Raw genomic sequence first — 14517 nt, forward strand, 5'->3', positions numbered from 1 at the left:
TGCATATGCAACCCCTAATAGTAAGAGGTGTCAAGGCACACTGGAGGAGACCAATAGAAAGATTTAAATAATGGGGCCGTTCGGCAGTGAGAGTGGGAAGGGAAGGAAGGGAGGAATTGTGCGTGTGTGTGTGTGTGTGTGGGTTGTTCACTGTGGAAATATATTAAATTAACAGGGGCTATGTGAGCAGCAGTGGGCGTGATCGAGTGATCATTGAAATCATTATGAGAAAACGAGGATATGAAGAGGCAGATATTTATAGATGACACCGGACACTCGTTCTTTTTCTGCCAATTAGTCTGTATTCATATTTGTAATCTAAAGAAGGAGGAGAAGTAGCAGTATCTTTTTAATCGCAAAATTAGGACTTTAGACCTGCACCTGTAGACGTAGATGTAGGATGTTTTATAAAAAATGTAAGGAACATTTATAATCGACTTTATCAATCATGGTTGAACAACAAACAGATTTAATGTGAGGCTGTATGCTTATAATATCCAAATGTGTATCTATTTTCAGTTTAAAGTGCTTAAACATTGGCCAAAGTTGTTTAGTTTGACTTTGAAATCAAGAGTCGGACTCAGAGTTTTTGTGAATTTCAATGGGACGTGGGTTGCTAAGTGCTGAATGTGATTGCCTCTCACTTTACTCAGGTTCACAGAGATTAGTAACTGTAGGCGTTGCTGTTATTTTTGTAAAATACTACTTCATAATGTTCTCAACGAAATATATTCCAGACATCCTGTTCTCCTGTATTATTAGTCACAGTTATTGAACAGACAATTAAAGTAACTTCAACAATTATATAATGTTCATGATTCTGGTGTTAAATGTCTAGAAATTGACATTTGAACTATGGGAGATGTGGTTACATGTTTTTAGATAATGGTTTGTCCTTGCTGCAACTAACGGTTATTTAATATTGAATAATGAATTTCATTGATACATGTCCATCACTATATCCCAGAACACACTATGTCTTCAGGGTTGTTACATAGCCTAAATATGTTCACAATGGTATGAAGACATCAGGAGCGTTTGTTGAATTTGAATGAAACAATTCATTAAGTTTAATTTCACTACTTCTCAAACTTTTAATTAAAATGAAGTGCCAGACAATGGGGAAACAAACATTTTCAGTCGAGGTTGTTTCATTCTGTTTAAAGCTCAGTTCAAAGAAGAAGAATAATGAACAACTTTGTCTCTGAAAAGGAAGACCTGTAGCCATTATTAAAAGATAAGAGAAGTCTGATTTGAGATCAACAGGCGTATCTGATCCCACATATTGATAACTACAGACTGAACCACTGAATCTGTGTTTAAAAGGACTCTGATACTTTATTTTGTCGGGTATGAATTTAGAGCAGATGTTTTGGACAACAAAGCTACATGTGAAGCGAGTAGGGAGTGGAAACAATAATGAACAGCTGAGAAAAGCAACACTTTGGCCTCATCCAGGCTTCATGCCAAAATAAATATGTGAATAAACAAACGTTTAAATGAATGACTGTTTTAATGCAGTTCAGGCACCATAGCATTACTACTGAAATCATTATTGGAAAACGTGTAGAAACCAAAATTGTGGCTGGGCCATATATTGTGTTTGAGAGTGTGTATTAGTGAGGTTATGGGCGGCCAGACTTTACTGTGGAGCCTTTATATGAGGAGCCTAATTCAACACAACATCTTAATAACCCCAATGATGAATTCACCCTGAAACCCCCCGTTTCCTTAGACTTCCATTTTCATGCAAGTGCTCGCCTTGATCATGGCACACAGGAGAGCCGCATTAAATCCTGTTTATTGGTAAAACCAAACGGCCTCACCCTTGAGATGAGCCTCTGTGGAGAAAACGCATGGCTCTAAAAACCCGGTCTGTGGCAGAAACCTCACCCCATCAGCATGAACACTAGTCACAATTCAGCAGAGACAATCTGCCAACACAGCTGGGGGAGAGAGATGTCCTCGCATGAAAATAAATGTCTTCACCTTAACCAAACCCTGCGCTAAGTTGCATGCAGTTCAAGTCAGGGGTTCTATTGCGATACTGAATCATAGCTCCGATTGTTTGTGAGCTGGCAGCGTGCCCCTCAAAAGATTACAAGAAAACCAATTCTATTGTAATCACAGATCGTGACTGGAAGGGCTTAAATCTTTTTATTTCTGTGAGTGTGTACCGAGTCTGGTCTGCTGCCTTGTTCACACTTCTTGTCTTTACTTCCTCTGGACAAAGACGGACTCTTTTGAGCAGGTTTAGTGTGACCACAGGCATGGTGTGTCTCCGAGAAACACAAGGGACGTGGCGTGGGTGGAATGAAAACAAACATGAGAGGAAAGACAATTTTAGGGTAGTGGGAATGTTTTTGTAGATGTAATTGACTGGTGAAACTCCTTCTTCTAGCGTAATCCCAATGTAAGCCATAGCTGATACTTAGCGGAGAGCTCGGGACTCGAAAATGTTCACTCTTTGATTTTAAATTCACTTGTGTGTGTTTCCCTGAATGTAAATTAGTCTTATACGTGTCCTTTTTACTTTTCCTGCTGTGTGATATAATGTGTTTTATTTATTTTTCACAGAGGTCCTGATGAACACTAAGACGGAGACTTCTGATCTCAAATGGACCGTCTTCTCACATGCCAAACCCGAGGTATGTAACCCGAGCTCCACTATGTTATCTGTATTACTAACACAGACCGTGTGGTGACTGTGGATGTTGGGCTTCCAGCAGTTCCTTTGTTACTTTGCTTATAAAAGAGCTCCTTATATGGCAGGTAACTGACAGAATAAAGGAAACGCCACAGAGAATGTGGTTCTCTGGATTCAGAGTACATTGAAAGCAGATGCCTTCAAGATATCCCATCAACCTTGGAGTTGAAGTTAATGGCTGCCCACAATTTTGAATACTGCTGCCAGAAAAAGACATATTTGTAATTTGATCAGTTGAGGAGTAGTTGCTAGGGTATTTTTGCCAACAGCGTCAGTGACCAAAACTGCTCAACTTGCTGATTTCTCAGAAGGAAAATGGTTCCAGTGATGCTGGCAAGGACATTTCTGAAACCAGACCAAAATACTCAACAAATGTGTATGCGCCCTTTGATTAAGATGCAACACTAAACAGGCGAACAGTCTCCATATAGCTTGCACGGAGACATGTCAAAAGCTTTGCATTGTCAAAGTATGGCAAAACTAACTTAACTCTATACAACAAAAAACTGACATTTAATCTGTAATGACAGGCAGCAGCAGCAGCGAGGAGCTGCCATGAGCTGTCTGCATCAAAATGACAGATTTAAAACAATAAATATACAGCTATTTATTTTTAGCATTAAAGGATTATGATACCCTTATAGGTGATATTTAAATTCTCATCCTGTCAGGTATTAATGCTGGCTCCTCTATTCCAAAAACACTTGAACACTGTTGTAAACTGTGAGTCGTTGCATTTACTTTAAAAAGAACAAGAAATAAAGCGTATATGTTATACACAGGATTAACCCTGCAATGTGTACTAAGTTAAATGTGTCTGCATAAAACACCATTTGTATGTGAATATTCATTTCAACCTCGCATTATGAATACTTCTGTATTTGGACAGTTCTCTGATTCGCTCTCATAACACATCTTTAGCAGATTATTTCAATATTTTTACTGACTATTTGCTGCCAGAGTCCATAGTATTTATTTATTTTTGATGAAAAGAGAAATGTTCCCCTGCCTGAGATTCAAACCAGGCTCGCATTGCTTTGCTGCACTGTAATTCATTCAGACTGGTATCCAGCCTCACTCAACACATAATCTGCAAATGGATTTTTGAAGATTTACATATTTACATAACTGAATTTCTGAGCCGCAAATCTGCTAAATTCTGCCCTGAGTATGTTAATGTCTTGCTTGTTTCCCGCTCTTGGATGCACAGTGATGGTGAACATGTTTGCTGTTGACTCAGAAGTCAAACATTAAAGCCTTTTCGGCTCCCCAACAAATGTCATTTTCTTTGGAGGGTTTTTCGCTTCATACATATTTGTGATATCCCCTCTGTTGTATTTTAGTCTAAAATAGTGTTTGAAGGGTGGAATCTGTGTTTGTCTCGGCTGCTGTGTTCGGCAGTGTGCTCAGTTTGACAATTGAGACTTGTATTCCCACTAGCCGGGCTGCAGCTCGGCAGGAGGAATGATTTAACAAACCACATTCAAATTTGGGCTGAATCTTAAATCCACAGCAGGCCGGATGTGTCCCCAGGGCCTCTGACAGGTGCAGTGCAGCAGAGGGCCAACAACAAATCTCAACATTATTATGATGAATAGGACTTTTAAAGGGATCCCTTTTTTAAAGACCTTAGTGGAAGCCTTTACAGTGGAATTTTAAAAAGTTTTCTGGGTCAGATGTCATTTTCACAACCTTTGACAATGCTTTGTTCTCTGCCCTCAGTGGGAGGAAGTAAGTGGTTTGGATGAGGAGAACAACAGCGTGAGGACCTATCAGATCTGTCAGACTGACAGCGCCTCCAGCCATTGGCTGCGCAGCGGCTTCATCCAGCGGAGAGGAGCTTCTCAGGTCTACGTGGAGCTGCGCTTCACCGTGATGGAGTGTTCCTCCAGGAGCATCCACCACCGCAGCTGTAAGGAGACCTTCAACTTGTACTACTACCAGGCCGACTCCGACGAGGCGACGTCCTCCTACCCGCCCTGGATGGAGAACCCATACACCAAGGTACGCCCCCCCCCACTCCTTATGGGACACTTCAATCCCATAACAAAGAGTACATAAATACTCTTTGTTACGGGATATCCTGTCAGTATTAAAGCACTTATTTTCTCTCTGTGGTTGTTATTTACTGAAAACTACTCCACCTTTAGAGTTTTTAAAGTCGCAGAACATAATAAACTAAAGGGTCGTAACTAACAATTAATTTCAAAGATGAATGCTGTTTATTTTCTCAATTAAGAGAACTCGAGTTTGGTTTAGAAGAAAAAGCATTGACTATTAAGTTGCGCCTTCAGTAATGCTTTTAATTAGCTTTTTACAACCTTACAGTCAAGAACATAAAATATTCTTCTGGCTGCATTCTGATGTTCATTGTATTAACACAAAATTAAAAAAGCAAATCCTCTCAATTGAAAAAGCTGGAACCATAACCTGTTTTTCAGCTTGGAAACGTATCGGCTTTAATGAATAATTAATTGTAAGAACCTGGATGACATAATACGTCTTGGATTAAGCTTTTAATTGTAAAATTCTCAACAAAAAGCGTATCTTAAAAACTAGTGATATAGGTGTTAACCTTGCAAGAAGGGCGCAATGGAAACAGGTTATTTAATGGTAATAGTCAATTGCACTTTACAATTTCCCCTGATATACCCTTACAAAACATTCATACACCAATGGTCCCTTGCAAGGCTAGGGAATAAAACTGGTTGATTTTTATATTTATTTAACTTTTTTAAATGGGTTTGTACTCCATTTTTTGACTGAAGTATGTGTACTTTACTTTTACTGACTTCTGACAAAAGCCTACCTCCACACTATCCAGTAAACCACTGCAAAACATGTATAGGAGTGAGCTAGAGTTGAAGTTTTCAGACTGACCTCTATTTTGCAGTCTGCACTCAATTATATATTTACAGTCATCCGCTTGCAGAGACATAAAGGTTGCTTTATGTAGTTATTACAGTCGACTGTTAATCACTTTTATATTCTGTCCAAGTTTTGTTATCGTCTCATGCGATCAAGTACTCTCCTCGTAGCTACATTCAATCTGTTTCTCAACCTGCATGTTTGCTCGGAGTTCATCTCCTGGCTTTCATTTTCCAAACGCACAGCTTATGATTGAAGTGCATTTCAGCAGCTCATTGTCAAACCTCAGATGTTGCAGCGTCCTTGAACACACCACCAAAGAGAGGGTTTCAGAATAGTGCCTTCTGCTCGACTTCATTACTAAATAATGTAACTTTGACAGAGAAATAAAAGTGATGAACTGTTCATTGTGATAAATTACCTTTCTCCCAAGCGAGTTTAAAATCCCTGCAAGTCGAGGTTCAAAGTGTACTGTAACAAATGGGAAACAATGGCTGCCAGGAAGGTAGGAAATCAATCTGAAATCACAGTGGTATGCTTTGGAAAAGGTTGAATAATGTAAAGCATATGTGATGCTTGGTTAATGGGCTAAAATGTATAAAACATGCAAAACCGCCAGTCTGGTCCCTCTTAAGACTGAATCCAGAGCTGGAATCGGGCCATCACATAAAATCTTTTCTCTCTCTTCCCGTCCTAGGTGGACACAGTGGCTGCAGACTTTCTACGGAGGAAGGGCGGGGAGAGGAAATTCAATGTGAAGACCTTAAGGCTCGGCCCTCTGTCCAAGAGAGGTTTCTACTTGGCCTTCCAGGCTCAGGGCGCCTGCATGGCCCTGCTGTCCGTCAGGGTCTTCTTCAAGAAGTGTCCCCCCCTGGTCAGTGCTCTTTCCTCCTTCCCAGAGACCGTCCCCCGCACCCTGGTGCAGGAGGCCCAGGGTGTGTGTGTGGAGCACTCCGCCCAGCAGGGGCCTCGACCTCGGCCCCCGAAGCTCTTCTGCGGGGAAGACGGTCAGTGGGTGGGCCAGCCGACAACTTCCTGTGCCTGCATGCCAGGATATGAACCCTTCGAAGGACAAACCAGATGCACAGGTAAGAAGGAGGCAAGGCTAAGACGCTTGTACTAGTTTGTTTATAGACTACACCCGCGCAGGCAGCAGAGCAGGCCGACTAAACAAGAACAAACAATGGTAAGATGAGGGTGGGGTTCATCGAGGAGAGAAACGTTGAGAGGAAACTAATGAGGCAGCGGAGCGGCAGTAACCCGGAGTGGACAGAGAGAGGTCAGGCGGAGCAGCACTTATCTCTGAGAGGAGGAGCAGGGTCAAAGGCTTACTGCTGCCACAGCTTCAGAACTTAGAAGGAGCACAGGGGGAGAGGTGAGGAGAACGAGAGCGGGGGGGGGGACACTCGGGGGTGAAGATCATATCACTTTGAGAACATCAAAGCAAAGCAGACAAAAAAGAAGAAGAAGCAGGGTGTTTCTCTCGGGAGCCGTGCAGCAGCTCTGTCTAATGAGTCCAATTAACAAGCCTCGTGTATGAACCCCTTCCTTTGCACACACACACAATTACTCTGCCTCACACCAACACAGATACATGTTGAGCTCTAAGGACACAGAAACACAAGGAGAAATGGTTATTTTTCAACAGTAAGTGTGTCGTTGCATCTGTGTGTGTTTTTGAAGGTAGGATTCAGTTTGATCTCTGTGGGAGGTATAATGATTTTTCATCACAAAAAAAAAATCATTTCCGACATTTTGCTTCTAGTGAAGTGGGTTTGGCGTTTCCAGCGTTCTGTTACTGCAGAGAGCTGTGAGGAAAGAAACACTCATCATAACGAGAAATTGCCTTTATAGCAAGATTGAAAAGGTAATTTGCTTCATAGGCCAGCCAGTTAAAAGGTGAAATTGACATCTAAATTTAAAATCAAAATACTTATACTGTACTATAAATGTTGTATATATATTTTTGAATCATACACAACCTTTTATCATAAAACGTATGAATGCTGTCAAGTTGATATAGTGTTATACTTAAGCTTGATAAGAATATTAAAACAATTTGTTGAAGTGAATCTCAATCAGGCTATACATATTGTTACATTGAGAGAGATATATATCAAAGTGCCAGTAAACTTGAGCTTTACTAATGTTATATTATACAAATGGTGACAAGAATAATCATCATATCCATAACATCCAAAGTGAAAAGAATAGTATTTCGATAAAGTGGTTTTTACTCAGACAAAATAATCACTCATATTGGCGTGAACTGCAAGTGCTAAACAGTTTTACAGCTGAAGTCATTGAAAAGCACTGTTTAGTGAACAATAGAAACAGGCTGTAAGTGTCCTTTTGTTGGGAAATAAGTGCTCCAGAAGTTGTGTTTCATAATACTGTTCGGTGACAGTCACTTGCATTTCATCTATAAATAATATATTTCAACAACCTTCAACAGGTGAGACATGCATCAGCATTCAGAACATTTTTCACATCATGGAAATTCCCGCAGGCAAAGTGTGACTTGGCAAGAATCAGAAAGAGTGTGTTGATCCTTTAAAAATGCTCCACTTTGTGTGAAAAACGATTGTTTTATTCATCTGACTCAGCTGGAGCTGCATTCAAACAGCCGCACTGAACACTCATCGTAAACACTGCATGGCTGAATGTGGCGTTACGAGGTGACGGATCAATATAAAATGGGTTCAGATCAGGGCAAATATATACATTCACAGTGATACAAAACAGAAAAGCAGTAAATCCTTGAGGAGCCAAAACCAGAGAAAGTGTTAAACATTTTCAAATCAATTGGGAAAATTGTTGTAAATAGATTTTCTGTCAGTCAACTCATCGATGAATCAATATATCCTTTCAGCACTTGTTCAAAGTCATTTAAAGCCATGAATTCCACAGTGCAGTTATTGGTTTTACAAGAGCACAGAGAGAGAGAGTATAATAAGAGACAGTTCTTTGTAAGGACACCAGCGTTATGCCTTCTTACTCAGATATGGTCAGGTAAAGTCAAGGATCAGCATCAGGTCAGGTCAGATCTGTCAGGTTTAGAAACTAAATTGACCATTACTCTCTGCTTCATTACTGTGATTGTCTTCAGTTTATAGCAGGGGTGCCCAACCTTTTTTGAACTGAGAGCTACTTTTAAAGTTGCCAGTCTGCCGAGATCTACCAGTCCAAATAGAGAGGCGTAGCCATTACTGACAGCCTACTACCAGGTAAATACACACTTCTACTTGTATAAAACTGACCTTCGTACGATGAATACTTCATAAAATACTGCAGATCCTTTATCTTACCTCTTTCTAATCTACACACATACAAATATTTAACTGAAGTTACACAACAGTGTTGTTGATACAGAGTTGGAGTTTATTCACACGTCACTACAGTGGGTAATGTTTTCAAGAAACATTGAACAGTGCTGCCACATATGACACAGGAAAAAAAGAAAATACCCTTTATTTGCCATTATATAAAAATAGTGTTGCTACAAAAGTATAAATTAGGCTTACTAATTGTGGGTGACTCTGCTGTAAGAGATGTAAAAGGTCTGTGTAATAAGAACAACACCAAAGTACTCTGTTTTCCCAAGGATGTGGTCTCTGACTTGGCTGAGAAGATCCTGCATATTGGGGCTGAACATCTGACTGTGAAGAATGTGGTACTACACATTGGAACAAATTATGTTGTGAAACAACAGTCAGAAGTGCTGAAAGAAGACTTTAAATGTTTGTTGGAAACTGCCAGCTCTCTAAATGCAGATGTGTTCATCAGTGGCCCTCTACCGCCAGTCAGAAGAGGAGTGGAGAGATTCAGCAGATTGTTTGCACTGAACATCTGGCTTTCAACTGTCTGTACTGACCATTCTGTTCATTTTATTGACAATTTTAACTTTTTATGGGATCGCAGACATCTTTTCAAGGCAAATGGAGTTTGCCTGAACAAGTCAGGAGTGAAATTGTTTATCTCTAACATATTCAACTGCCTGCGTCATCAATCTGTTCCCTCTGCCAAGGACAAGCGAGAAGAGGAATCAAAACAAGAGAAAGACACAACACATCGCGCAGAAAACCCTGAAGTATTATCACTGACCCGCCTGAGGAATGTTCTGATTATGGGAGACCTTTGAGACACATGGAGGAGTCTCCAGTCTCAACTCTTTCCAGGACATGTCGGGGCCCTGCCTGCCAGTAGCTTTGCCGATATCTGTGTTGATAGGTAATAGATTAAGAGCGGTGAATCATAGAAACAGGAAGCGCTCAAACGTTTGTGTGAGTTTATCTAATTTAGCAGTGATTCCATGTCAGCCACAGCTTGTTACAAAAAACATGACTGATAGTGTGTTTAACAAACTTAAACTAGCTTTATTAAATGTCAGGTCTTTGGCAGGAAAAACATTTTTAATCAATGATTATATCACTGAGCACAATCTCGATTTTATGTTTTTAACAGAAACTTGGATTGAACAGAATAACAGTGCAGCTGTTCTTATCGAATCAACCCCTCCCAACTTTAGTTTTATGAGTCAGGAAAGAATGCATAAGAAAGGGGGTGGAGTTGCTATTCTGTTCAATGATTCCCTTCAATGCAGGAAGACATCTTATGGGAACTTTGATTCTTTTGAATATGTGGCCCTTCGGCTGAAATGCTCCTCTCGAGCTCTGTTCCTAAATATCTATAGACCACCCAAATACTGTGCAAGCTTTTTTGATGACTTTACTGAACTGCTGTCTATAGTGTGTATTGACTTTGACCGACTAGTCATTGTTGGTGATTTTAACATCCATGTTGACAACCCCCAGGACAGAGGGGCTAAAGAACTGTTTTCTGTTCTTGATAGCTATGGACTGACTCAGCATGTGACGGAGCCCACGCACAATAAGGGGCACACTCTGGACTTAATTATCTCAAAGGGTCTGAATATCTCTAAGGTTGTGGTGACTGATGTTGCACTCTCTGACCATTCCTGTGTTTTCTTTGAGAGCTCTATTTCTGTTCACAAAAATGTTCAAAAAGAGGTAACCACAAAGCGATATTTAACTGAAAATACTAGGGAAATGTTTACTCAGAATTTTTCTTCCACACTTGCCCCTGCTAACATCTCAGTAAATGAGCTAGTAGATCATTTTAATTCAAAAAATAAAAATCTTATAGATGCCATTGCTCCAACTAAGGTAAAGGAAGTGTCTGGCAAGAAAAGATCTCCATGGAGAAAGGCCATGACCGTGAGAGCAGAAAAAAGAGAATGTTGAAAAGCTGAACGCAGGTGGCGAAAAACAAATCTCCAGGTTCACTTTGAAATCTATAAAGAGAGACTTGGCCTTTATAATTTGGAATTGAAAAACGCACGACAATCGTTCTTCTCTGACATCATTACCAAAAACAAAAACAACGCACGTGCCTTGTTTGCTACCGTCGACAGACTAACTAACCCCCCAGTGTCGGTAGCCTCTGAATTTCTATCCACCAGGGCGTGCAATGATTTTGCCTCCTTCTTCACTGACAAAATTCAGAACATCAGACAAGCAGTCAGTGCCTCTGCATCAGGAACAGCAAATGTGTTGTCCCTCTGTCCACCTAATATCAATTCAAACACCATGACACAATTCCATCAGATTAATGATAAAAACCTAGAGGACATTATTCAACTTCTGAAATCCTCCTCCTGCTGCCTTGATATTATTCCAACAGGATTTTTCAAAGATGTTTTTCGTTGCATGGCCTCAGATCTACTTCATATAGTAAACAAATCTCTTCACTCAGGTATTTTTCCACAGGCCCTGAAAACTGCAGTCATTAAACCGCTCTTAAAAAAGAATAATCTAGATGCTTCAGTAATGAACAATTACAGGCCCATATCAAACCTCCCATTTCTAGGTAAAATCATTGAAAAAGTAGTCTTTCAACAGTTGAGTAAGTTCTTGCATTTAAATAACTGTTTCGATGTGTTCCAGTCAGGCTTTCGTCCAAACCACAGCACTGAGACTGCTCTTGTAAAGGTCTTTAATGACCTTAGTTTGGTCTTTGAACTCCAGGAAGGAATCAGAACATTCCTCAGGCAGGTCAGTGATAATTCTTCAGGGTTTTCTGCGCGATGTGTTGTGTCTTTCTCCTGTTTTGATTCCTCTTCTCGCTTGTCCTTGGCAGAGGGAACAGATTGATGACACAGGCAGTTGAATATGTTAGAGATAAACAATTTAACTCCTGACTTGTTCAGGCAAACTCCATTTGCCTTGAAAAGATGTCTGCGGTCCCAGAAAAAGTTAAAATTGTCAATAAAATGAACAGAATGGTCAGTACAGGCCGTTGAAAGCCACGTGTTCAGTGCAAACAATCTGCTGAATCTCTCCACTCCTCTTCTGACTGGCGGTAGAGGGCCACTGATGAACACATCTGCATTTAGAGAGCTGACAGTTTCCAACAGACATTTAAAGTCTTTTTTCAGCACTTCTGACTGTTGTTTCACAACATCATTTGTTCCAATGTGTAGTACCACATTCTTCACAGTCAGATGTTCAGCCCCAATATGCAGGATCTTCTCAGCCAAGTCAGAGACCTTATCCTTGGGAAAACAGAGTACTTTGGTGTTGTTCTTATTACACAGACCTTTTACATCTCTTACAGCAGAGTCACCCACAATCAGAGTTGCAGGCCCAGTCGTTAGCTTTCCCTCTAGCCTTTTACTTTTGGAGTAGCTATTGGTCCTTACCCTGTTGTGTGAAGAGGACAGGTTATCCAGGTTATCAGATCTCCGGTTCTCGGTCAGCGGAGCATATCTGTTCTGGATTAGCACACTTGGTGGTTTAGGAGGATTGTTTGTAATTCTCCCTTTAGCAGCTGTCCACTGCTGTTTCCTAGTATGAATATGGGTTGAAGAGGCGCTCCTCCTGGGTGATAACAATGCAGGCCAGCCGGTCGCATCACAGATTTCTGAGCGCTGGGCTCTGCCTGTTATCCGTCCTCCCAAATCCCATGGAAATGATTTACTCTTAGGCTTTGCAGTCCAGGGAGGACTACCACTTGTAGATTTATTACCCGGTACACAGCCCTCCTGTTCCTTGGAATCCTTGTAGCTGCTAACTAGCTGTGAGTTAGCATACCCTTCTCCATTAGGATGTCAGCTACAATCCTGTGGAAGCCATCAGGGAAGCAGCATGGCGAGACCCAAGGCAGGACCGCAGAGACAGGTTCAGCCATGACCCGAAACGTCCACGACTTAATCCAGAACTCGGGATAGAGGATCCAAGACACAGGACTACAGCAAGAGGATCAGCCTCGACTCCGGATCCCGGCGTAGATATAGATACAAAACAAGAAAAAACATTTGGCTGGGTTAATCGGAACAAGAGAATACACAGACACAGACAGAGAGTACATACGTGACGCCAAAAGAAAAGGCAATCTGACCCCAAGGGACACAGCAGGTTTTAAAGATTGGGGCCAGTGTTGTTATCTCCTGAATCATATTGATTTGTCTTCTCCTGTCCTCCCCAGCCTGTCCTCCAGCTCAGTTCAAGTCCTCCGCAGAGGGACAGTGCAAAGGCTGTCCAGGTTTCAGCCAAGCCACCATTGCAGGGGCCTCAGTCTGTGCGTGTCTATCTGGATACTTGCGTGCAGAGTCTGACACTCCTGACACACTGTGCACAAGTAAGTATTATACAGAAAAGTTACAAAAACTGTGATTCACTTTGCCTTTCCCATCTTTGGAGCTAATTCTCTTTTGCCTTGGTGTCATTTAGCCAAACTCCCCTAATCTGCTTTGTGTCCTTTGTCCCACTGCTGGCCATTGAGATGCATGACTTTGGTGACAGGTGGTTGGGGGGAGGGCGTCCAGTCCAAAGTGGAGTAGGCCTTGATGGGCTCAAGTGACACCTCCATGCAGATTCAGGAATTTCAATTCATCCACATGTTGGATGTGTGAATGGGAGGGACCGCTTAATGAGGTGCACTGGCCACAAAGTGGATGTGAAACAATGTGAAACTTGGGCGGGATGATGGCATTTCCTGTCCTCTGCAGGTGTGACAGCCTGGAACTACAATTTACATCCAATTGTATGATTACTGATAACTTTAATTACAAGGGCTTTATCTTAATTATTAATCACTTAATTAGGCCTTTCCTATTATATATGATGTTATTGTACTGGATTGCCTGCACAGTTCTGAATATCACTTTTATTTTCAATTTGTCTGCAAAATTGGAAAACCATCTGTAAATCATGGGGACCTTTTTCCATTAAATTAAGCGTTTTACAACACTGTGGCATCCATGGTGGCTTGAATAAAGTGGATTCTGATTGTTCAATCATAAAATGTACCATCACTATAGAAAAAAATCTCCAATCCAAAATCTTGAATTCAGAATGTATTCATCCAGATTGTCTATGAAGCTGCCCCATTTGGGTTTCCAATGAGAGCACTATTAGCTCTTAAGTTAGCTGCAGGCTCAGTGACAAAGCTCTGTCTCCTTGGCAGGAACAAAAACTCATTCGCAGTGGCTGAGTGGTATTGCTGTTTAGTTATGCTTGGCTTGAGGCAACAGCTATCTTCTTACAATTTCAGACGTGATCATTATCATCCGGTTTTAGACAAACGTAATTGCACCAGTTAAATCCCGCAACACATATGCTCGTGCTGTGATGCAAAGCCACTGCAGGACCCTCGTTCTGCTTCGTGACTACATGGGCTGACTGAATAAAATGTCTTCAGCGCATATGAAAAAACATTAAACAAATGGTCTGTGTGGGTCATGGAAAGTAAAGCAGCAGTAAAATGATACAGAAGAGATTATAGTTTGATTTGAAAGAGACATTTCTCACACTATGATTGCATCAGAGCTAGGCAATGCCTGTATTCTGAAATGAAATTACTTATTTGACAGAATAATGTGACAATACTCTGTGGATGATTACTAGTGCTATCCGTCAAAT

At 41.0% G+C, this 14517-nt stretch overlaps 1 protein-coding gene across 1 annotated transcript in view; it reads left to right on the top strand.

Annotated features, from left to right (window-relative positions):
- ephb4a (eph receptor B4a) overlaps positions 1-14517 on the top strand; it is a 42685-nt gene that overhangs the window by 14518 nt on the left and 13650 nt on the right. Inside the window, exons 2-5 of the mRNA XM_034200569.1 lie at positions 2578-2648; positions 4430-4711; positions 6273-6663; positions 13082-13234. Coding sequence (XP_034056460.1) covers positions 2578-2648; positions 4430-4711; positions 6273-6663; positions 13082-13234 — 897 coding nt within the window. The remainder of the gene's footprint in view (positions 1-2577; positions 2649-4429; positions 4712-6272; positions 6664-13081; positions 13235-14517) is intronic.

This window comes from Gymnodraco acuticeps, unplaced genomic scaffold (assembly GCF_902827175.1).
Source record: "Gymnodraco acuticeps unplaced genomic scaffold, fGymAcu1.1, whole genome shotgun sequence".
Classification (NCBI taxonomy): domain Eukaryota; kingdom Metazoa; phylum Chordata; class Actinopteri; order Perciformes; family Bathydraconidae; genus Gymnodraco; species Gymnodraco acuticeps.